Source organism: Gossypium hirsutum, chromosome A08 (genome assembly GCF_007990345.1).
Source record: "Gossypium hirsutum isolate 1008001.06 chromosome A08, Gossypium_hirsutum_v2.1, whole genome shotgun sequence".
Taxonomy (NCBI): domain Eukaryota; kingdom Viridiplantae; phylum Streptophyta; class Magnoliopsida; order Malvales; family Malvaceae; genus Gossypium; species Gossypium hirsutum.
Genome location: NC_053431.1, coordinates 11,797,315 through 11,822,719, shown reverse-complemented (window position 1 = coordinate 11,822,719; position 25,405 = coordinate 11,797,315). Strand labels below are relative to the sequence as shown.

General features: G+C 32.8%; 3 protein-coding genes across 7 annotated transcripts; 1 reads left to right on the top strand and 2 right to left on the bottom strand.

The window, feature by feature from the left end:
* The first annotated feature begins 8,330 nt into the window (after nt 1-8,330).
* Nucleotides 8,331-11,125, top strand: LOC107951303 (uncharacterized). Its single transcript, XM_016886306.2, has 3 exons — nt 8,331-8,607; nt 8,726-10,700; nt 10,806-11,125. Exon 2 carries the CDS (start codon nt 9,073-9,075, stop codon nt 9,700-9,702), a length of 630 nt encoding a protein of 209 aa, XP_016741795.1. The 5' UTR covers nt 8,331-8,607; nt 8,726-9,072; the 3' UTR covers nt 9,703-10,700; nt 10,806-11,125.
* Nucleotides 11,126-12,267: 1,142 nt separating this feature from the next.
* Nucleotides 12,268-14,188, bottom strand: LOC107951312 (protein MARD1). Of its 4 annotated transcripts, XM_041075864.1 has the most exons (4): nt 14,011-14,180; nt 13,449-13,647; nt 12,632-13,351; nt 12,268-12,542 (listed from the first exon to the last, which is right to left on the bottom strand). In XM_041075864.1, exons 3-4 carry the CDS (start codon nt 13,309-13,311, stop codon nt 12,473-12,475), a joined length of 750 nt encoding a protein of 249 aa, XP_040931798.1. In that variant the 5' UTR covers nt 13,312-13,351; nt 13,449-13,647; nt 14,011-14,180; the 3' UTR covers nt 12,268-12,472. The 4 variants fall into 4 exon arrangements, with proteins under 4 accessions (XP_040931798.1, XP_040931797.1, XP_016741813.1 ...); XM_041075863.1 differs by lacking the exon at nt 13,449-13,647 and having other exon boundaries at nt 14,011-14,188; XM_016886324.2 differs by having other exon boundaries at nt 12,632-13,647; nt 14,011-14,183.
* Nucleotides 14,189-16,001: 1,813 nt separating this feature from the next.
* On the bottom strand, nt 16,002-19,253 carry LOC107951329 (F-box/kelch-repeat protein SKIP30). Of its 2 annotated transcripts, XM_041075861.1 has the most exons (3): nt 19,081-19,253; nt 18,018-18,187; nt 16,002-17,312 (listed from the first exon to the last, which is right to left on the bottom strand). In XM_041075861.1, the coding sequence occupies exon 3, from the start codon at nt 17,229-17,231 to the stop codon at nt 16,194-16,196; it is 1,038 nt and encodes a 345-aa protein (XP_040931795.1). In that variant the 5' UTR covers nt 17,232-17,312; nt 18,018-18,187; nt 19,081-19,253; the 3' UTR covers nt 16,002-16,193. The 2 variants fall into 2 exon arrangements, with proteins under 2 accessions (XP_040931795.1, XP_016741826.1); XM_016886337.2 differs by lacking the exon at nt 18,018-18,187 and having other exon boundaries at nt 19,081-19,252.
* Nucleotides 19,254-25,405: the final 6,152 nt, after the last annotated feature.

Below are 25,405 nucleotides of genomic sequence, written 5' to 3'. Positions count from 1 at the left end.
TTGGTATTTTACTTATTTGAGTTATTCGAATTCGAAAATTTAACTCGATTCAAACTTAAAATTAAAAAAAATCAAATTAATTTAATTAACTCGATTAATTCAATTTAAATAATTTAAAATTTAAACTTTTTTCAATTTTACGAGTCAAATGAAATTTTACTCACCCAATAAATAATAGATTTATCTAATAAATTAACTACCTATCTCTTTCTCAAAATAAATAAACTGAAATTGCAGAACAAAAATAAATAGCTAGGGCCTCTCCTTGATTAAAGTGTCATGAGAAGAAATTTTTTTTTTTTATTGAAACATGCTATTGATAATATGCTTGTCTTTTATTCTAATTAATTTTGGACATGGAAGCTACAAATTTCAGTACATTATTTATTATTTTCTGGATAGGTGCATCGCATGTCTAAAGGGTTAGAATACAAGCTGAAATATGGTTTGATTTGATGCAGTTAGGTGATGTCAAGGCTGTTAGTGATTTAGATTAAATGATTTGTGCAATTGAAGTGGTTGACTTAAGCTAGGTTTTTCGAAACAGATTGGTGTAGTTTGATTCGATATTGTTATGTGATGTCCAGGATTAGTAATTTAGTTTAAATGGTTGATGCATTTGAAGTCGTTGTCTTGAGTTATTGAAGAATTAAGTTGTAGAAATTGATCTTGGGTTACTCGTTTAACAAGAGTTAACTATAACATTGTTCCTGTAATTAATACTGTACCACTATAGAAGAATCAAATGTTTGAGACTGTTCTTCAATCTCTATAATTGATTACCATTGAACTAGAGACTTTATGCTATTTCTCGATCCTATAACTTATTACTATCAAGTGACGGTATCCAAAATCTGTGATCAATTCAAAACTCAAATCGGCTCGTGTCCAAGAATTCTCAATATATTAGTTTTCTTTTTTACTTTAAAATTTTGTTATTTTGTTTTACTTTTATTTCATTTTGTTTTCATTGCGAAATTTCGTTTTTTATCAATCGTGGCTCTACTTCCCTAGTACGAAATTTAATTTTGTTTTAGGCAAAGGATTTTGTACAATCAGCTCCTTGTGACTATATAAGGACAAATTTGACTAACACTATTAAAAAATAGTAAAATTGTTATAATAAATTTAGCTTTTCAAGTAGGATGAACTAGAAAAAAAATTAATTTTTTAATTTTTAATTATCAACTAATAATAATATATATTTAAAATGTTACTTAAAAAATATACCAAATAACTAGAGAATTTAATTTATTAGTTATTATTGTTTTATTTTGATTTAAATAAAATAATCAAAGTCATTAAAAAAGAAATAAAGTTGTAAAAATCTCACATTATCGTAGGATTGTTAGATTGTCTAAGGAAAATGTGGTACTGAGGTTATCTCTCATCTTTTGGAATCTTGACATTAATGGGAATAAAAGATTATTGACTCACGATAATCTTTAAAATCCAAATAAGGAAATATTATTTCATAATGTTACATTACCTCCTCGAAGAATGTAAGACTACTTGATCTAAAGTCCCATTTATGTATATTTTTATGGATCAAATCCTCGATATACTGAAATTTGAAATTGATACTTGTATCAAACTATACAACTTTCTCATTTTTTAATTTTTTTTGTATGGAAATTTTTCTTCCTTTAAGCTTTGCTTGAGCGAAAATAAAAAAATAATAATAATAATAAAATAAAAAAGATATGTAAAATTTTACGTGTGAATAATTAAATAACTAATTTGATGTCAACGAGATTTTAATTTGAGAAAAAATAAATAAAAATAATAAAATAAAATAAAGAACACACAAATTTTTACGTGGAAATCCTTTCGGGAAAAAATCACGGGCAGAGGAGAAGAAAATTCACTATGTCGAATTCGAATTATTACAAGAGGAATAGACTATGTCTATTTATAGGCTTGTAAAGCCATATTCTAGTAAAACTGAAACACCTTATTCTAATCAATATCAAATAGATGGAATTTAATAAGGTTTAAAAAACCTTATTATTAAATAAAATAAAAGAAGTGTAATTTTATATGGATTCTTCTTTTATTTTATTTTACCACTGTATTTTATTTAAATAAGGATTGGATCACTTAATTCTAACAATCTCCACCTTGATACGAATTCTCAATGAACAAGTTTTTCATCGCGAACTCTCAACGAACAAGTTCTCCACCTCTTCCATAAAACCCCTTAAGGGTTTAACTTCAACAATGAACACCAACCAAGTCTAAGCAATGCTCAAACTTGGTTATAGAAAGTGACTTACTCATCATATCTGCAGGATTTTCATGAGTACTAATTTTGCTCACAACAATATCATCACGAGCAATAATATCACGAACAAAATGATACCGAACATCAATGTGTTTTGTTCTCTCATGAAACATTTGATCTTTTGTAAGAAAGATGACACTCTGACTGTCACAAAATACTATGCTAATTTGAAGGTCTTCATTAAGTTCACTAAAGAGTCCCTTCAACCAAATAGCTTCTTTACAAGCCTCAGTAATCGCCATGTACTCAGCTTCAGTGGTAGACAAAACGACTGTAGTTTGTAAAGTGGCTTTCCAACTAATTGCACAACCTCCGATTGTAAAGACATAATCTGTGAGAGATCTTCTTCTATCAAGGTCTCCAGCAAAATCAGCATCAACATACCCAATTACTTCATCTCTAGTTCTTCCAAACTGTAAGCAAACATTAGTAGTACCTCGTAAATATCTTAAAATCTACTGAACTGCTTTCCAATGTTCTTTACCGGGATTAGTCATATATCTGCTAACTGCACTAACTGCATATGATAAATCTGGATGTGAACAAACCATAGCATACATAAGAGATCCCACTACACTAGAGTATAGAACATGTGACATGTACTCAATCTCATCATATGATTGTGGAGACAAAGTTGATGAAAGTCTGAAATGGGCTGCTAAAGAAGTATTAACAGGCTTAGCATTCTGCATATTGAACCTGCAAAGAACTTTTTCAATGTACCCCTTCTGACTTAGGTACAATTTACTTGCTTTTCTATCTTTGAGAATCTCCATACCAAGTATCTTCTTTGCTGGTCCTAAATCTTTCATCTCAAATTATTCACTTAGTTGGGTTTTGACCTTTCTTATCTCTCTTTTATCTTTTGCTGCTATCAACATGTTATTAACATAAAGAAGTAGATACACAAAAGAACCATCACTGTTTTTCTTAAAGCAAACACAACTGTCAAAACTATTTCTTTTGAAATCATGAGAAGTCATAAAGGAATCAAACCTCTTGTACCACTGTCTTGGTGACTGTTTCAAACCGTAAATGGACTTTTTCAGCAAGCAAACATATTCCTCTTTTTCTAAGACTGTAAAACCCTCTGGTTGTTGCATGTAAATATCCTCATCAAGTTCTCGTTGTTGCATGTAAATATCCTCCTCAAGTTCTCTATGCAAAAATGCAGTTTTTACATCTAACTGCTCAAGCTCCAAATCATGCATGGCCACAATACCAAGCAAAACTCGAATCGAACTATGCTTAACAACTGGGGAGAACACATCTGTGAAGTCCACTCCTGGAATTTGACTGTAACCCTTTGCAACAAGCCTTGCTTTATATCTGGGTTCTTCAACTCCTAAAGTCCCTTCTTTCTTTTTAAACACCCATTTACAGTGAACAGCCTTTTTACCTTTAGGAAGTTTTACAAGATCCCATGTTCTGTTGTTGTGGAGTGATTCTATCTCCTCTTGCATAGCAAACATCCACTTTTTTAAGTCTTTACAGCTAATCGCCTCAGAATAATTAGATGGCTCTTGATTAGCATCTATATCTTTAGCCACATTTAAAGCATAAGCAACTAGATCAGCCTCGGCATACTTCTTTGGAGGTCTAATTTCTCTTCTAGTTCTGTTTTTGGCGATAGAGTATTGTGGTGAAGAAGCATATCTATTCTCAATTTTTGTACTGGCTTGAAGAGTCGACTCTGTATTAATCTGATGCTCCACATGCTCTTGATTTTCTTTATTGGAAGAGCCTTTAAAAGATAAGTTAGGTAGCATAGCAGTTTCATCAAAAACAGCATCTCTGCTAATCACAACTTTTCTATTTTTAGGACACCATAATGTATACCCTTTTACACCAGCTTTATAACCAAGAAAAACACATTTAATGGATCTCGGTTCCAATTTTCCATTATCAACATGAGTATACACAGGACACCCAAAGATCTTTAAATCAGAATAATTAGCAGGATTACCAGACCATACCTCTTGTGGAGTCTTTTTCTCAATGGAAACGGATGGGGATCGGTTGATCAAAAAACATGCAGTAGAGGCTGCTTTAGCCCAAAACGACTTTGATAAGTTGGCATTTGACAACATACATCGAACCTTCTCCATGATCGTTCTGTTCATTCGTTCTGCAACGTCATTTTGCTGTGGAGTATGACAAACTGTCAAGTGTCCCACGATCCCTTCTAACTTGCATAATCTATTAAACTTATCAGAACAGAACTCTAAGCCATTGTCTGTACGGAGGTATTTTATTTGGAACAATCTATTAACTTTTCTGCTTCAAGAAGAAAGCCCAAACTTTTCTGGAAAAATCATCAATAAATGTTAGCATATAATTAGCTCCACCTCTTGAAGGCACTCTAGATGGCCCTTACAGTTTAGAATGAATATACTCTAGCGTTTCCTTCGTGTTATGGATTCCTCTGGTGAATCGAACTCTTTTTTGCTTCCCAAAAACACAATGCTCACAGAAATTCAATTTGCAAATTCCTTGTCCATCTAGAAGTCCTCCTTTGCTTAATTCTGTCATGCCATTCTCACTCATATGCCCTAGGCGTATATGCCAAAGTTTAGTAATATCATCATCTGACAAGGAAGAAGAAGCGACAGCTGCATCACCAGTAACAGTAAAATCTTGTAAAATATATAACTTGGCAGTCTTTCTCTGCCCTTTCATCACAACAAGGGAACCTTTGGAAATCTTTAAAACCCTACTTTCAGCTGTGTATCTGTACCCTTTTGAATCAAGAGTACTCAATGAAATTAAATTTCTTTTCAATTCTGGAACATGTCAAACGTCACTAAGTGTTCTGACAACTCCATCAAACATCTTAACTTTAATTGTTCCAACACCTGCGATTTTACATGAAGCATTATTTTTCATCAAAACAACACATTTAGACACTGTTTCGTAAGTTGTAAACCAATCCTGATTAGGACTCATATGGAAGGTGCAGCCTGAATCAAGTATCCACTCTTCGCTTACTTTAGAATTTTCTGGTTGTTTTCCCTTTTGATTTGCAGCCTCCCTTTTAATCTTGTTCTGTAGCTTATAGCACTCAGATTTAATGTGCCTTTTCTTCTTGCAGAAGTTACAAGTTTTACCTTTGTTTGAAGACTTTGATTTACCCTTAGATTTACCACGAGGATTCCGTTCCTGTGTCCTACCACGATCATTATCAGCATTTTGATATTGTCTCTCATGAACAATGAGACTCTCTCTCTGAGAGTCCGGTTTAACCACAAGATGATTCATCTTATCATACGAGGTTAAAGAATCATAAACCTCATCAACTGTGAGAGACTCGTGACTATATAAAATCGTGTCTCTAAAGGTTGAATAAGACGAGGGCAACGAACAAAGTAGAATCAACCCTAGATCTTTCTTATCATACTGAACCTCTATGGCCTCCAAGTTTGAGAGAATTTCTTTAAAAACTGTTAAGTGTTCGTGCACATACGCACCTTCCTCCAAACGATGAGCATAAAGATGCTGCTTCATATGTAACTTGCTTGTTAGAGTTTTCGACATACATATTTGTTCTAGCCTCTTCCATAATGCAGCGGCAGTCTTCTCTTTCATCACATCCTGCAAAATTTCGTTGGAAAAATGCAGATGTAATTGTGTTAATGCCTTTCGATCCTTACGCTTCTTCTCTTCATCTGTTAATGTCGAAGGCATCTTATCTATCCCTAGCAGGGCATCCTCCAGATCCATCTGCGCAAGAACTGCTTGCATCTTTATCTGCCATAACGCAAATCTGGTGTTGCGATCCAACAGCGGAATTTTATACTTCAAAGACGTCATAACCGTGATCGACATGAACAACTCGGAAGCTCAGATACCAATTTGAAAAAAAAATAAAAAAATAAAAAAATAAAGAATACACATATTTTTACGTGGAAACCCTTTCGAGAAAAAACCACGGGCAGAGGAGAAGAAAATTCACTATTTCGAATTCGAATTATTACAAAAGGAATAAACTATGTCTATTTATAGGCTTGTAAAGCCACATTCTAGTAAAATTGAAACATCTTATTCTAATCAATATTAAATAGATGGAATTTAATAAGGTTTAAAAAACCTTATTCTAAAATAAAATAAAAGAAGTGTAATTCTATATGGATTCTTCTTTTATTTTATTTTACCACTGTATTTTATTTAAATAAGGATTCGAGTCACTTAATTCTAACATAATTAAGATATTAAAGTTCAAAATTTGAGATTTGAAGTATTTATATTCGAGTTCTATATTATATAAATTATACATGAAAAAGTTAATTTAAGTTGGGTTAGGTTAACGTAATGTCCTTTTATACTTCTTGTTTTGCATGCTTCCTTCTTGTCCAAAAAGAAGGCTCTTGTAAATTTATTTTTAGGGGAAATGATTTATTTAACTCTTTTAACTTAAAAAAAAAGTCATTCTAATTCATCGTTTAATTTCCGTCTCTTTTAGTCCTTAATTTTGCGTTATTTATCAAATCACTTCAAAAATAAATAGAAAAGCTAATTATGACTTTACTAATATGACATACATGTGGATGACATATCAATATTTAATTAATTCTTTTTAAAATTTATCAAATTAAAAAATAATAATATTTTTTTAAGAATTATTAAAGTTATTATAAAAAGAATAAAAATATATATTTTATTTTTAAAAAATAATTAATTGTAAACGGGTATACACGTGGATTAAGAAGGAATTTTGATTTATTATTAATTGTGTTTAAATAAATTTTAAAAAAATGAAACTACTATTAACGCTAAAAATTTATAAACAACAAGAAAAATTAGAAGAAAAATATATACTAAGAAAAGACTGAAGATGAATCAAAACATAAAAAAAAAATTTAAAAATTTAAGGTAAACCAATTAAAAAAATTGATATAATGATAAATTTAGCCCTCAACTTTTACATATTATATTAATTTAATCATAATTTTAAAAAATTAATTTTTAAAATTTACAAATATTTTTAATTTGATCTTCATTATAAAAAATTCTAAAAAATATATAATAATAAATTTAAATTTCATACTAATATTAAATAAAATAAAAATCTCACACCCCTCGGGATTAAAATTCTGCTAAAGCAAATGCCCAGGTTGATTGGAAGGTATGCGTCTCAACTCTCATACTTTTATGGTGTACGCCATGTTTAGACGAGATGGTGTGAAGCCTTTGTTAGCTGGTTGCTTGTTTACATTCTTTAAATATTATGAAATATCATGTGATCTCAGTGTCTTTCCTTCTTTACTTATTTTTCTGCCATATTCTCCTCTTAAATTACAAAATTTTCAGAAATTGCAGGCAAACTAAGGCTTCGTTTGGATGGGCGATTGACTGCGGTGCGGTGCGTTTAACTTACTTTTTGTCTCACGCTACAGTATCGCTACAGTATCTAATCTCACCGCCACCGCTGTTTTTACACTAACCGCAGCTAAACGCACCGCCCATCCAAACTCACCCTAAGTTATAGAGATGTATCAGATCTTGCTCCAACAGAGATGGCAATCAAGCTCTTTTCTTTCTCTTTCTTCTATATTTTCTCATCATGTCCCATTAAAATGTTTGGCTAAATGGTATCATTGCAACTATCTAAAGGAGAAAGGTGGCATGGCCATTGCTGGATTATAGTTTTGAGAAAAGCTATAAATATGGTGATTAAATTTTGTTTTAATTATTATAACTATTTATTTAACTGCCACGTTAGATTTCTGACAAATCAAAATAATTGAATTATGTAACGTAAGTGTTTAAATTACCAATTTTTATTTTTTAGTGTCTAAAATGAGTTTTTTTTTATGATTCGACGAGTATAGGTGATAGTTTACCCTAAAACTTAAAAAGTGTTAATCACAAGGAAGGAATGGATACTTAACCACCTTTTTTTACTTTCTAATTTTGTTTGGGATGCATTCCAAAGAAAGACAAAATGTCAAAATCGTAAATAGGGTTGAAAACGAGGACTAGTTTCGTAAAACCAAGCGTGAAAGAGCAACCCCCTAGTACCTGTACAATATTTAAATCTAACTGTGAGAAAGTCATTTCAGATCCGTGGGACTTTGCTGCCTTTCTCTCTCTCTCTCTAACGCTCTCCACAATCTCATCTCCATGGCATTTTGATGATTTGAGCCCCCAAAACAATTTTTTTATTAAAAAATCCTGAAACCGAAGGATAAAATCATTCACCCAACACTAGTTTACATGAAATCATCCTTCCCCAGAAGAAGAACAAGAAAAAGAAAGAAGAAAAAACTTTCACTCCCTTCTCAGATCTAACGAATATCACATCACTTCACTCCAGAACTGTTCCGGTAATTTTTCCACTCCTTAAGTTTTTTTTTCTCGAGAAATTTACCCTGTAATTTATGCTTGCTTTTAGTTTAAGTTTTGAATTATTTTTTATGGTTTTGTAATTTGTTTTTGTTACAGTTTGATGACTGATCTATGAAGATCTTTCTGATTCGAGGTTATAAAGTTGTGAATTTTTGTTATTTCCCGTGATTTTCCTTTGAATCTAAGGGGTTTTCTGATCCAGTAAGTAAATCACTTCGATTTTAGTACCATCTTATCGCATCTGCGATGGCGGAGAAATTTACGATGTTGTTCTGGGCATGATTTGGCCTTAAAGTTGTTTCCTTTATTATATTTCAGTGATCTGTAACAAGGATTTAGGGGATTTTAGAAGGATTTGGTTTGTTTTTTTTCTGTTGGGTTGTAATAGGACCGAACTGTGTTGTTGAATCTGTGGTTTTTATCATCAAATTTAAGGAAAAAGTATGGAGACTCTTGTTGTGGTAGCGCAGCATAGGAATCAGTACTGTAGCAGGGTGAAGCCACATGGGCCTGCCAGATTTGGGTCATCACAACCATCTAGAAATTTCAGAGGGGTTAATTGTAGGACTTTTCAGTCTGGAGCAGGATTACTCCCGACCCCGTTTAAGTATAGCTCTACTCCTTTAACCAAACGGCTATCTTCCCCTCCCTCTTCATCATCTTCCCCAAAAACGCCATCTCCTTTTGCTGATGGAACACATTCGAAAGCTACAAGGAAAAGCTCTCCTATTCCTATCAATTGCAATGGAGCCCCTAGAAATGAGAAGCCCTTTAATGTGGAAATCCCTGGGGAAGGTTTTCTGTACTCTGAGCTTTGGGCCGGACCTGCTTATTCCAATTCACCACCGCCTAGTTCTTTGCCAATACCCAAATTCTCTCTTCGGGTGAAGAGGACAGTGTCTCTTGATTTGCCTGCTGCTTACCCCATTGTTGATGTTCACCAAACTGCCAAGTCTGCACCTGCATCTCCTACCAGGGAGCTTGACCCTTCTGTAGCTGAAGTTTTTTGTAGTGCTGACTCTGCGACCAAGGCTTTGCGTCGCATTCTCAATCTTGACAATACCGATGACTGAAAAGAGTGTAGGAGTTTTTCAGCTCCTGTAAATAAGTTTACTGTGCAAATTTCCGAAGTTAGTTTTAGATTGTATATAGGTTGAATAAGATGGTTGGTAGCATGAGTCAGTATGAATTTATGGCAATGGTAGGTCGACAATCTCCAGATTTTGCTTTATGATGGTTTATGAGAGTTTGGTGTTGGTTACGAGAAAATGACAAGATGCACAAGGTACATGATATACAGGTTTTATAAGCTTGGATGGAAGATGACTCAAACTATTCAGGAAGCTAAAGGGGAGCTTACATTAGAATCAAACATTGTGTGCTCTCTTTCGATGACATGAAATCGCACTGATGACTGCCTTCTTAAATCATGGACTTGAAGGAAACTATGTACATGTTATATGAAACTTTACTATATCAAGTCCTCAGCGGTTAGTGTCTGTTCAGTTGTTGTCTTTAAGCTAGTGTCTTCCTTAAGCGTCTGATACAATGTATATAACTGTAGTTTGTAGATTCACCTCTAAATTGCTTACCCCAAATCCTTAGGTTTCTTTTCTTATTCTTTTTCCCATTATCCTTCTTTCCTTGGTCTAGACTTTAGTGTCCTTTGTTTCTAATTGTCTAACTTGGATTAGCCCCTTTGTTTCTTTTTACAACCTAGTCTAAATTAGCCATCCTAGATGTTCTTTCTTTGTTTTGCAACTCTTTTCCTCTCTCCAGCATTGCCTTCAATTGGCTGCTTAACAATCAAATATCCTCAAAATACTCTTTTCTTTTACTTGGGATTTCTCTTCCTCGCCATCTTTTTCTGTTTTTTTATGAAGGAAAAGGTAGGAAGGGAAAAAAGTAAAGTGGTTATTTGTCACCTCTGAAGCTTGTTAGGTTAATCAGTTCCATGTCCAGTTGAAAGTGTTGTTTGTGTCTTGTTCATCCTAGTGGGTAATGCCACTCTGTAACGTTTCATAGAGCCATCTGTCATGGAGATTGTCGACTGTGCCAAGCTACTTACTAGGTATTTTCTTTTCCATGATATTGATTTTAGATAATCATGTTTGTTTTAGAAATCTTTGATAAAACTATTACTAACGATCTTCTCTAATATAATCTTCTTCAACAGGTAGCCACTGGGATAAGTATTTCAGAAGGCTTTTTGTTAAAAGTAGAGATGTGCTCGTGTTAGATGTCTTTAATGCAAGCCTTTAGGAAACCATCTGTATCCAGGGACTGTCTCGGGAATGTTTGTTTTCAGTGTCTGTTGTTTGTTGAGTAGTTTGAGCAGGGTCTTATGTTTTGGTTAAAGTGCCATGTTAATGTTCAAACTTCAAAGTGCAGTATGTTCTTTTGGTACTGGTGTTTCTCACTTTTTATTTATTTATGCATTATGAATGCTTTAAGTGCGTTGAAATATGAATTTAATGGAAATATTATATTATCGTATTTTAGTCGTAACGTTACTTGGGTCTTTATCACTGTTAGCCTTAAATTGTGATTTGCTGATCGTGCATGTGTGAACCAGCTAGTTATCCCCGGAATAAAAGGGAGCTGTTCTGGTCTTCGGTCCCGGTCCCGGTCCCTACCATGTCTTTGTTTTGTTTTCATTATTTGATGGGCCAATCACATAAATGAGATCAATTAATGCGGGTTGAATGAGTTTTTGGACCATAGTTTCCATACAAAGCGAGCGACAAGGCATATGGGTAGAAGTAAATCGAATCGGCCCATCTAATCAAGCACCACCGTTCACCATATTTTATCTTATATTAAATTCAAACAACAGTACCCAAACCTAATGCCTAATCTCGTAGCCACCAGACATGGGGGCTGCTTTCTTTCATAGAAGATTAAATGGATTAACCAAAGAGTGGAGTAGGGGCTTGGCTCCCTTTGGTAAATGGCTCTTAGTTTCCTTTCCGATATTAAAAGATTCAAGCCTTTGATCAAATGGAAAAGATTAGCCATCTAAACTCACAAACATCAAAGGGGCTTGGTCCATGATGTTAAAACCTTATACCACCTTGGTTCCTGATCCCTTAATCTCAATGGCCTATGGTTGGGGTTTTTTCTTTTACTTGTTTCCACCAATTTTGTTATTGACAAAAAGATTCAATGCATTTTCGGACATACTCAAGTATCACCTGCATATTTTGGTTTCAATTAAAGGCAAGGTGGTAGCTGTTTTCAGGGGTGGATGATGACATGTATCATTTTTGATCCATTTCCTTTGTAACCTTCCTAATCTTTGCTTATGCCGTGGTTACTATCTAAACCATACTTGATCAATACAACAAATCATAGGATTTTACCGTATTTGTCAATGCTTTGTATGAGGGACACCATCATTATTCTTCTTTATCATCATGATTGGCATAGTTCTTTTTTTTTGTGAAAAAAAAAAATGGGACAACCGTAGAGGGACCTGGCAATGATGTGGGTTGATAATTCACGTTGAAAAAGCTTCTTTGTTGGTAACTCTGCACAAAGTATCCAAAATTTCCCAACTACTGCTAATATTTAATTCTTTTATTCCTGTAATCAACCATAGCTTAATTTAATTATAAGTTGGAATCTCAATATGATGATTGAGGAAATAAAGGCTATTGGCAGTCATATAAATAATTAACATTAAATCTACATCATCTCATCCTCTCTTATCACTATCTGCAGTGGAGAGGGTTTTTAAAAACCAAAGCTAAATTAAACACTACAAAGAGATTTGGTTTATGGAATCATTATCAAACTTGAAAATAATTTTATGATCTAAAGTAGTGATGAAATGAAAAATTCTTATTTCTCTTCTCCATCCAGTACCATTTCCTGATAGCGGCACTCTTGACTGCAAAAAGCCTTCTCACCTCTGCATTATAGCACAAGCAATCAAATTCAGAACAAACAGGATTCAAATACATGTTTGGATTTTTCATAAGCATGACAAAGGGACCGAACCTGTAAATGTAAATGTCGATTTTCTGTTCAAGATTCTTTTTGCATGTGTGACAAAAGCTGAGGAAATCACTCTCTGCTGCACACTTGAGCTCATCCAATACACTACTGCAGTAGCTCTTTACAACGCAGCTACCATATATATGGGTTGTTTTGGGATTAGGTCCGTGGGATTTCACGCATGTATAATCCTCAGACAACTCCATCTCTTTAACGGGAACACCCCAATTGAAAGGAATCTGAACTCTGAGCTTGGTCCCAAATAAAACCTTGTTGTTACTTGTCTTGGGAGGAACCTTGTTGTCTTTAGTTGGCTTATCATTGAGAGTATCGACTATGGCAAGACCAACACCTTTTGGTTCCGATGTTTGGGTTGTGTGGTGGCGCTTGTTATTGAGTGAGATGGATGTTTTGGGGGATTTTGATTGGTTTAAATCGAAACCAAAGAGGTTGCCAAAGGTAAACAATGGCTTGTTGTTGTCGAGGATTGAAGTAGGGCTCTTGAGTACAACAGGTTCAGTGTCGGGGAGACATTTTGTAGTGAAAGCTTTGAATCTTGGAGAACCAAAGAAAGATGGGATTGGTGTGGTGTGATTCTGTGAGGGGGACGACGATTGAGAACTGTGATCAGCCATTAATGGTTGCTGCTTGCTGGTCACTGCCCTGGACCTATTCCTCAACATAACTTTGCCTGTCTTATCAGAAATGTAACTTGAAAAACAACTGAAAAAAACCCAGAAAAGCAAAGGGAAGAATGGTGAAAATCTATTGCAAATCCTTGCAATTTTCTTATATAAAAAAACCAAAACAAAACACATACTGTGGTGGGGAATTGAAATGGATCCCTAAATCTCCATAGGCTCCATGACAGAACAGTAAATAAACAAATGAAGTCAGTTTCCCTATTTCTATTTGTCTTTTTGTGTCAGTTTGGTGGATCAACTGCTTCAACAAGGAAAGGAATCGATACCCATCATAACATACATCATCCACAGCACATGATCATTGATCCTACACTCCTGGGAGTTCCAGGTAAATAAAATCAAAATATTGATAAAAACAAAAGCTTCAGTTCACTCAACCCCGCAAAATCGCCACGAATTTGCAAAAGACACGGAAAAAGGTGAAAGAAAAAAAGAAAAGCTTTAGCTCAAAAGGGTAGAGTTTTCAGTTTTGAAGTTGAGAGTAGTATTTAAGGAGAAAGAGGCCTATGCAACTATGCATGAGAATTAGTGGGGTTTTTTTTGCAGTAAAAGCGTAAGTTTGATCCTTTTTATGTATTCATGAGGACATGCAAATACAAAATATTTTTACATTCGAATATAAAGTTTGAGAAAGCATAAAACATACTCATTTCTTATACTAAAAAGATTAGATATTACCTACATTCCTTGGCACTATCCCATTCAGCCAACATATATTATTTTTTTTGATGTTTAAAGATGATTGCTACAGCGGTATGTAAGTAAGTAGCTTTATTCCTACAGAAAAAAAAATAACTTTGATAAAGAAATGGAGCATCTATTTATCCAGTCTCGTTAAAAAGGAAGAAAGAAAGTCCTAGTACGTCCCATTAGAGCATCGATTGATTATATGCTAAATATTTGCATAAACTAAGATTCCTTGTTTAGCTAGCCAGTTACCGTCATTCATCTCACCTATTTGAAAGAAACATTGTCCTTCACGTTTTCTTTCTTTCTTTTAATTGTTTGGATGATGAGAAAGTTACAAATGCGTGCTACAAGAAAACTCGGGAAAAGTCTGTCTGGTTTTATGGTTCGTGTCACCGTGGACGACCTAATTAGCCTTATCTACTCCATGATTTTTCTTTGACAGGCGCAGCCACACACAGCCATGTCCCTTTCAAACTCAAACCCAAATTTATCTTAAAAAAAACTTTGCTGGCGTGGCATGGCAAGTTTCTACTTGTCGGCGGTGCCATTTGGCGATTATACTAAATACGCAATAGGATGGGGGTTGTAACAAAGGACCAGTTTTTAAAAACCACCTTCTTCACTTTGAAGTTTCACTGCCAAAGGATCCCCACAAGGCTAGCTAGTGTTATAGGCCCTCTTTTCTGTTCTCTCTCCCCCAAATTCATTAGTAGTTTGAGTTATTGACCGAGGCACTTGGGGGCAATCCCACCATCAAGCTTTCGAGTGTTCACTCATGTAACTAAGAATAAATTATGACAATGGTGCTGGCAGTAGCTACGGCCCTTTCGGTTTGTTGGATTGTTGGACACTATGAATCTTTGGGTAAATATACATTTTAATATCTAAACTTTGCTTCAAGATTCAATTTGGTAATTAAACTTTTTTAGTCCAATTAGGTGCTTGTGTCACGGAGATAAAACTTTAATCTAACAAACTGCGCGACTTTGTTGATTCCTTTGCTTCAAATCTACCTAAGCCAATTTTACTCTCAAAAGTGAGAATTCACAAAAGAGATTCTCTAAAGCAATGAAATAAAGCAAAAACAAACTAAAAAAAGAACTTGAATCAAACAGAAAAGCCACAAGAAAGTAATGCCATACAAGATGTTTGAGCAAATGATGTTAACTATATTCAATAACTATGAATGGACTGCTTACAAATGATATTTAAACTCTACAAGATAACAGTTGAACTTCCATAAATCGGACCAATTCAAGTGAGTTAAATAAGTTTCATTTAATTAATTAATCTCTATGGGATGGTTTGTATGTCCATGACACTTGAACTTAGCTTTTTTATTCAAATTGGTACCTGAACTTAACTTCATAATTCAAATTGATTCATATAAGTATTTATTTGGACCAAAAAGTCAAGTTTAGATACTTAAACCAAGTTAAACCTTAAAGCCAAGTTCAAATAACTAATTGAAAAAAAAAATTAGGGTACCAACCTGAATCTTGAGCCAAGCTCACATCCCAAGATGTAAATTTTTTTACTCAGTCTCATTAGTGATTAGTAGCCTTTCATGAAATGAGATGCCAAGAATTGAGATTTTTAGCCTTAAGGCCCAGACCCAGACCCCGACCCCGACCCCGACCCCAGAACTTGGGTTAACTCTGTCTCTCTCTTCCGTTACGGCCGTAGGGTCCAGGCAATTCACACAAGATGTCTAACCAATGTTGAACACATAAGCACAAAGCAAAAGTAGACCTTCAGCCCCCTATGGCTGTATCTAAAGTCTAAAACTAATTATTTACTCCCTCTGTACCTAACCTCCCCAAACAAACAAGAAGAAAAAACACCAAATCATTAATTGATTGCCTAAACTATTGCCTTGTCAGATATATTTGTCCTACTAATGAGTAAGATATTGTTCTAATTTCTGTTTGCAAGACAAGAGCCTGCGCCTCTCTTTCTTTCCATGTCAAGACAGAAAAAGCCATGAAACAGATCATTAACTTTTAACAAAGACAAGATTATGGCTTACAAAACTAAGGTACCATTAGAAAGAAACATTCATTTCTCATCTCCAATAAGGAAGATTTGCAATGCCTCAACAAAATAAGGAGTTCACTTTTCACAATAAAACCAGCAGACTACTTTAAAAGAAGAAAAAAAAAGTGGGGGACCTAAATTCTTAGCTGCGTGCAACCAAAAATTGTTCCTCGGCACTTTGTCATCGAAGCTGCCTGACGCCATGTAGGTCTATTGCACCCAACTGTCAAGATATCAACGTCAGACATTGGTTTGACATCCCAATTAAAGCGATCAGGGCCAATCACCCCTCCGATCACGAATATTTCATCTCTTAGTCCTGTCATTGCGAACCCAATTCTCCTACGAAACTCGGAAGCAGAAATCACCACCTTGCTAACTTCTTTTTCCTGCTTGACGATAAGTCCATGGCTCATCACGTACAGAGCTCCCTGTACAACTGCCATTGGACCCTGGAGCCAACCATAGTCTTCAACGGTCCACCCAGAACCTATGTGGTCCAGGACTTGCACTGTTGACAACCCCTTGTGCAGGACATGCACCTTCCCTCCGATAACTAATCCTGAGCATGCTGAATTGTGTGTGCGGTGGAGATCAGGTATTGGAATCCAGACATCCTTCTCAGGATCATACATTTCTGCTTGAGAGATAGATTTTCTGCAGCTGGTGAAACCACCAGCAACAATTATCTTTCCCTTCAAAACACAGCATGCAAACATGGCACGAGGTAGGACCATGGATGCACGTTGAGCCCACCGACGCATTATAGGGTCATATGACCAAACTTCATCAGTTGCAAAACTCCCATCTTGGTCACCAGTTAAAGGGTCGACATCATCACTCCCACCACCAAGCACATACAGTTTTCCACCAGTTGAGACCACACCAAAGTAGGCAAGGTGCCTGACCTTTGAGGGAAGGACAGGAAGAGTAATCCAAAGGTCGCGGAGAGGATCATACATCTGCCATAAATTCTCTGGATCGTTTGCACACACACAAAGAAGTTCCTCTGCTGAGCCAACCTCCTGTCGAGCTTTGAACAGCTCAGAGCCACGAATGGCAGCTCTCCATGAACGGGAAACAAGCTCCAACTTAGGATATAGGTAGAAGGGAACTCGTGCTAGGCATCTAAGGGCAACAGCATCTGGAAGACCTTCAATTAATCCAGACATACTAACCAAGGTTTCATCGAATCCAACAATTCTTCACTGACAAATTTTTACTATGTCAACCTCAGCAGTGGAATATGCAATCTGAAAGAGCAAATTTATAACTTGTGTGTAAGAACCAAATCAATAGTTTTGGACTTCAGAAGTAATGCATTAATCAATGTCCAGTTAGATCATAATTTAAATAGAATCACTATATTTGTGTTCAGTAGCATTTGCAGCACAATTAGCATCAATGACTCATTGAAAATCATGCTGCTAGTCAATGTCACCAATACCAAAGAAAAAAGAAGTAGCAATCATACGTAAGATGAAGGTGAAACAAAACCATACATCAAATTTAAAAATTTTCCTATAAAGAAGAAAAATTGCTCCATAAGACACTGAAAGGATACTGAAATCACTGTGAAAGAAATTCACCACCAAAGCATCGGTAACTCATCACAGATTTTGGAGTCAAAATAGTTTTTCTTTTTTGTTTCCAAACAGCTTTTTGTTTGTTCAGGACTTCAAACGTCATACTTTCACAATAAAATTTCTTGGTTTCTGTTACATTGAATTTCTCCTAGAAACAGAATATATTTTCTTAACGAAAGGGACAGAAGATGGAACGGTAGAAGAAGCCAGATTGCTTATAAAGGATGCAGACAAAATAAGTGGGGTAGAATGAAGGAAACAAAGTTTTGGAATATTTAAGCATTGACAATGAATACTCTAAGAGATAAATTTTGATTAAACACATGCCTTGCTTCCAAACTTCTAAGAAAGTAGGATGCACATGAATAGTACCTTCAAACATTCATTATTGGGAACCTTACAATTCTCACATTGTATAAATGTAATATTCGCTGCCCAGCTACAATCTCAAGAATGAATTTCAGAGTTCCAGCTTGATCCAAAATTTTACTGTTAAAACTTTTTCCACCCCAATCATTGCTGGTTACCCTAAAGTTTTTATCCTTCAACCCGATAGCCTGATGAGAAAACTCTAAAAGAACCTCCAAGAAATAAAAGCAAGAACAAAACTGAATTCCTAACACTACAATGCATCTGTTAATATGCATCCACACAAAAATGCATATAAGTTACAACGATGGAGAGCCTGATACTGTAATGACTGAAAAAAAAACCTTTCTCTACTGCTAGCAGAGACTTACCTAAAAATGACAATGTATTGAACTCCACAAAAGATAAGTCAATAACTTATCATGTATTTCATGAAATTATGCTCAAACATAAACCCAACATAAAAATCTGCAATGATATTGCAATTAACCTCTTACAGAAGCTATAATCGACATACTTGCATATTATCTTTACAGTGTTCAAGTATCAAAATTGATATGAAGCACAGGCAACTTCAAAGAACATAGAGACAACCATTTCCTAACATTGAAATATCATCCACACCAAAACCCTGACTTGATAGTATAAATGGGCACATATTTCCAAAATCAACAAGCACAAGAATCAAGCACATTTACAAACAAAACGTGGCACCAGATTACATTTTCATTGCCCTGAATCGATAGAATTACATCATCACAGAAAAAGATACTTGTAATTCACTTCAACTTAATCCCAAACCCAGAAAAAAAATTAAAAATAAAGAAACAAGGAAAGGCAAAAAAATTCAGGCATATGAACCGAAAGAAACTTGTATAACCAACCCTGCTTCACTTTCAGATAAAACCCACCACTAATTCAGCACAAAGAACAAAAGGGTATTAAACAGTACAAAAATTAAATCAAAATTCTAGGGAATTGCCAAAATTATCGGTTAAAATGTGAGACAAGTAAAGAACAAGAAGAAAAGAAAGAGCTTTAAATGAACATAAAGAAGATGGCATACCTTCAGCCAAGAACCTGCGAAGAGGAATAAGATTTGAGCGCAATTTTTGAAAGGGAGAGAGAAAGAGAGATTTAAGAGAGGAAACGAAACTGCAGCGTGTAATTTGCCTGAGAAGAGAAGATAGGCGACGGACACAGCTAAGGAAAAACGCTGAGTTTTACAAAAACATAAAACATTTTGAGTTCTTTTTAAACTAATTTCTTTATTATTATATTTTCTGTTTTGATAATGTAATTGACTTTGTAGCTTTCTTAATAAAAAATGCTCAAATTTTGGTTTTATTTTTCTACACAAAAATGAATTGTATTACTTAAATAATAATATATGAATCGTTAATTTTTTTATTTTTAATTTTTAAAAACGCAAAAGTACTCTCATGATAATATAATTTATTTAAAGTTATATTAATAATTCTCTTGACTGAGTTGGTATTGAGTTGACTCGTGACATCAACTCAAATAATAGTATAGATAATAATCTAATTCACTTATATTATTGTAGTTTTACACACTTTTATAACTATTTATAAAAAGGATTAATATTTGGTATACTAGTAGGTTATATTTTTTTTAAAATATTTTACTATATCCAAATATTATCTCATTATAATAATTAGTATGTATATTTTACATTCAATTAATCTTTATTCATAAAATATAAGTTTTAATAAGATGGCGTGTGGAGAATGGAGTGTACACATTTTCCGTGGCACCTATAAATTGTGCTTATTTGAAAATTCAACCTTTCTTTTCCCTTCCATTTCGGTTTCTTTGTCAATATTATATTAATTTCCAACATGCGGAAGCAAGCAAAGTATAGAGGAAAAACCACCAAAACCATATCATTTTCTTTACCCATCTATCGTTAAATCATATAACTCTATATATATTATTCGATAAATCCGTCACAAATGAATAAATATCTAAATAAATCTAGGATAGATTTTACTTTTATTTTTTAGAGTCAATCTAGTTTCAATAATTAAGACACACTATAACACTCTTTAGCTTCATATCTAATCTACTAAGTCAAGCTTTTCAAAATATCCCAAAATTCTATCATATTTCGAGCTTATCTCTTTCTTTTTTTCTTTTTTTTTTGTTGGTGAAGTAACACCATATGAAACATAATACGGAGGACATCTTTTGGAAAATGTGTCTTTCCAAATAATTTTGTTCTATGAAGGCATTATTATGTGGCAATGTTTTTTTTTACCAATGGTTGTTTCAAATAAGATTTGACCTTAAAGAAGACTCGATCTAAACAGTATTATTCCGAAAAGGTTCTATTCCAAACAAAAGATATTCTTGAATAGGACCTACTTCAAACCTGAGTTGTTATAAATAAAGGTTGTTATGATCTATACTAAACTTGTGCTCTCTTGGTAAAGGTTATGAAAAATAGTTATTTTGAGTATAATTGTTTTTGGTTGTTTTTAACAAAAGTTGTTTCAAACATGAGTTGTTATGAAATGCAGTTATTCTAAACATGAATTGTTCTTGATTCTAGTTCAATTATCCTAGATCAGTAGTTGTTCAAAGTGATAACTATTTTAAAAAAAGTTAATCTTCAAGAAGAGATATTAAGTAAAGTAAATTGAATACTTATGTCAAGTTAACTTTGCTTTTATCATCAAAAATACAATTTCAAGTAAAATAAGCTTCTTCTTTTTTCTAAAAAGAGATAAAATATTAGTAAACAAAATTATCAACACAAGGCATCCAAAAAAAAAAACAAAGATGATAATAGCAAACAAGCAATAAGAAATATAATAATAGCCAAAAGCTTGTATGCCTAACCTGTTGATAAAATCAGGGACAAAGATAACTAGTTGATAGCAAAATATTTTAAATATCAAAGCCTACAAAGAGTAGCATCAACCATCAAATCGAAAGAACCTAACTTTGGCATTGAGTCTCGCAACAAATCGAGCAAAAAGATAAACCTTACATCATGAAACACAAAAAAGAAGGCCAAAAAACAATCAATTGTTAGTAGTTTAGAATGTTATTATTTAGAAAAGTCTAATAAATTATAATTATTAATGAATAATTACGTTTAAAGACATAAATTTTATATGCAAAATTAGCTTATAAAAAAACATAACTTTATGTAGAGTTTTTTTTGTAAAACAAAATAGTCTTATAAAAGGGTATCTCTTCAAGAGATACACCCTTATAAAAGGGCATCTTGTGGAAAGATACATTTATTGGATGTGTATATAAAGGACTTTTCTATCAGTCATTTTTTTTGTTCTACTTGAAGTGCTGAGAGTTTTATCGTATCTTTGAGGCATTTTAAACCTTAAAGAATGTGTTCTACATGCCTCAAAATCATCACATTTTATTAACTTTATTTTAATTTTTTCTTGTTTCAATAATTTTATCGATTCAATCTTTATTATTTATTTTTCTAACAATTTTAAAGCTTTAAAATGTATTTCACATAAAGCAAGAATTATAATGTGGTTACTAAGCGAAATGTAGTAAGATGGATTTCACATCAAACAACTTTCCAAATGTTGCATTTGAAACTATGAAAATTGACAACTAGAAAAATGAAATGAATGCTTATCATCAAGGAAGTCAAATAAGTTTTTCTAACTTCTAATATATATATATGTTTGTATACTTGTTTATGGTTGTTACATGTATATTATATATGGTACTATCTAAATGTTGTTGATAAATGAATTTTTTTTATAAAAAATTATTTAATAACTTTACTTTAATATACTTTCATTATCATGAAAAGTTTGAAAACTAGGGACTAATTTTCAAATGAGAACAAAGAACATTATATTTGATAACCATTGATAATCTTTAATAGCATTTACTAACAAACAAACAAAAAAATATGTTAGAGAAATGTTTGTTACAAAATCATATGGTAATATACCAACAGTAACAAAATTGTCAATAAAAAAGTAGTTAAAAATTTTGAGATAAAATAGTTGACAACACTTTTAGTGACGGATAAGTGTCACTATAAACTAAAAGGTATATACCAACGGTAATCCACTGTCAATGAATATATCCTGGCAAAATAGATTTTTAGAGCTATATCGATGATTTTTATGCTTATAGAGACAAGTTATTGATCGTCAATAAATGATTTTTTTTAGTGCTTTTTTAATACAAAAGGTTAGTAGATAAGAAATCATCCAAGATAAATTGCATTGGGATGCTCTTAGATATTCATGAAAATTGTGTTATGATACAATATATATATAGAAGGATTCGTCAATAATGTAAACTTAAATACCAACAAAGAAAAAATTAGTTATAATACCAACAAAGAAAAAAATTAGTCAATGTGAAAGACTAATAAGTTCAAAAGTATATATTTGCATTATATTTTGTAAAGCACAATAATGTCATGGAATTAGACATTTTGTTTTGAGAGTGGTTATATTTGTTATATACTTTTATGCACTCTCATATTGAGTTGATCAAAAGTTTTGAAACTTTATAAAAAAAATTAAAGATATTACTTGTTGTGTCAGTGATGTTTTACTTAGGGTGGATAGTTGGAGACCTCCTAGTTATATGAAAATAATATTTAAGAATCCACTAAATAGTAAAAAGATGAACGAAAGAGCATATTGATATATTTAGTAAACGAATGTACATTTTGCACATGGTGGATGTGTTGATTTCTTATATATTAAGAACAAATTAAAGAAATAATACATATCACCATAGTATCGTAATATTTGGTACAATTTCACATTGTGAAATTATACAAGCTAATAAGTTTGAAGAATTAAAGTTGTTGGCTTCTTTATTCATTTATCCAACTTCAACTTGGATTACAGTTATGAAAATAGAATGGTTGAAAAATTTTATTAATGAGAATAAGTGTTGTGACTACAATCGGTGCCAACTGTTTCCTAGGAAAAGGAAATGATGTCCAAAAACATTTTGTAAAATACAATTTTTGATATCTTAGCAATATGAATTCATTATATTAGAGATTCAATCTCTAATTTAAGCTAATGAACAAGGGAACAAATAAATTTCTTTTATTAGTAGTATTACAATTAGAATGAGTTTTGAACCTGTTATTAGACATAGATAATAGGAACCCAACTTTTAATTAGCAAAATCTAGTTTTAAAGTTGGATGGGTAGAAATAACTTATCGTTATGTGTCTGTGATGCACTAGTAAAATTTATTCTAAAAACAAGTTTAATGGAAACTAGTGCAACCCATTGCATATAGAGGATAAGTTTGAATACTCTTAATGGAGTTCACCGTTTATTGTTTAAATGTCTAAAGTAATGGAGACATTAAAGAAACACTACCTATATAAACATGAGAAGTGGTGCCGCTTCAACAAGTAGAGGTGGGGTCTCTTGTAAATGTTTATTATAAACAAAATAAGCACACGACCATATAGTGCTAAAAGTGAAAAACCTCTAATAGAAATATAAATGAATATTATATATGGTGTATTTCAACTTCTAATACTAGGAGTTGTGGTTCAATCTTCGAACACCAACAACTTCATTAGAACTCCAAAATACTTCTGTTAATTGATGGTAACGACCCAATTTTTAATGGTGTCGAAAAATGATGTTTCAGGATCCTATTGTCGTAAGCCGAATCCGTAAATAATAAATAAAACATATTTATGGAATTATTATATAAATGAATTGAATTTTGGGTAAGTAATTTAGTCGAATTAGTGATTAATTAAAGTTTAAGGACTAAATTATAAAGATCAATAAAATATAGATTTTTAATTAGAAAATGGTTTGAGGACTTAAATTGTAATTAACAGAAGGCCTAAAATAGTAATTAGACCATGTTAATATTATAATAGTGGACGATTGATTAAGGGCTATTAGCTTAATTAATTTAAATTTTAAATAATTAAATTATGTTTTATTAACTTAATTAATTATATATTATATAGAGATAATGGAAGAAGAATAAATATTTCATCATTTTCTTCATGTTATCACTGAAACCAAAAGAAAGAAAAACCTAAGGGAGTTTGAAGATTTCAGCCAAAGATTAATTTAGTCATTTTCTTATAATTTTTATAGATTTGAGGTTATGAGAGCTTAATTTAGCTAGCTCATGTACCAATTTGTAAAACTGTTAAAGTTTTAAAAAGTTGTCATTGTTGGTTTCTTGAAGTTTTAGGTGTTAAATTAATAGATTTTAAGCTTAAATGTGAAAAAGACTAAATTATAAAACTTAATTGATAGTTCCGTGCATTAGGGACCAAACTGAATAAAATTTAAAATTAACTGTAGAAATAAGAAGTAGGAAGTCTCTAATGGATATTAGTGAAATTAGATTTTTATTTGGAGCTTTAAATTAAATAAATTGCAAAGTTTGTATAAATTGATAATTGATTGGGAATTGGTTTATTATTGATAGTGTTGTATGGTTTATGTTAATCTGTAGCGAATGTTGACCCAGATTTGTTGAGAGGGAAGGGGAAATCCAAAGCCATCAATGAATAGTTTGGAATTTTCAATTTGTATTTCTATGATTCTGGACCAATTTAATTACTGCATTTTCATGTCTTTTTACATCATATATTGTTGAGGTGAGTTATTGAGGATTACTTGAACTGATTTGATATGTTTGATATTGATTTTTGGGATAGGTACTAAATTGAATAAAGTACAAAACTTAAAATTTACTTAATATTTGATAATTGGCATGAAATTGTGTTGAAATATGTTATATAAGTTATGGAATTGTGATAAGTTGATTGATTTGAGATTATTGAATTGTAAATTGAACTGTATATAATGAATTAGAAATGGAATACCCTATTATTTATTCGGGCTGAGCCGGATATTGTTGGCATGTCACAGGGTTAGAGTACTAAGTAAAACCATTGTTGCCGGGCAATCTAGGGGGTAGATATTATACTTTGAGTCATCGTTGCTGGGTGACCTGGGGTGACAAATCTGTGTATTCATATCGAGTCCGTGTCTAGTTAATAGGGTTAAAAATGCATGAATTGGTTAAATGGTAACGAATGAAATGTAATGGAAATGTAAAGTACGATGTTTGAGTTGAAAATGAGCTTCGAAGGCTATTTGAATAATACTGATGCTTATGGACTCGAAAAATGTGGAAAAGGATAAATGAAATTGAGCATGTATGAATGTGTAATGTATGTTAAATGATTTAATACATGTTTGTGAAATGAATATGAATAGACTATATGATAAAAATAAGCTAATATGAATACATGCTTGAGTAGGTAAATAAGATTGTGTAAGCATGATTATTTGGAATTGAATTGTTTAATATAAATGGCATGAGAATGAATATGAATTGAGCATGATTTAGAT

What these genes read in the sequence shown, in the direction of transcription:
- LOC107951329 (XM_041075861.1), bottom strand. Translation starts at nt 17,231, where the DNA reads ATGTCTGGATTAATTGAAGGTCTTCCAGATGCTGTTGCCCTTAGATGC.
- LOC107951303 (XM_016886306.2), top strand. Translation starts at nt 9,073, where the DNA reads ATGGAGACTCTTGTTGTGGTAGCGCAGCATAGGAATCAGTACTGTAGC.
- LOC107951312 (XM_016886324.2), bottom strand. Translation starts at nt 13,446, where the DNA reads ATGTGTTTTGTTTTGGTTTTTTTATATAAGAAAATTGCAAGGATTTGC. An exon ending in ATCGACATTTACATTTACAG is followed by an intron (nt 12,543 to 12,631) that starts GTTCGGTCCCTT and finishes GCTATAATGCAG; the next exon opens with AGGTGAGAAGGCTTTTTGCA.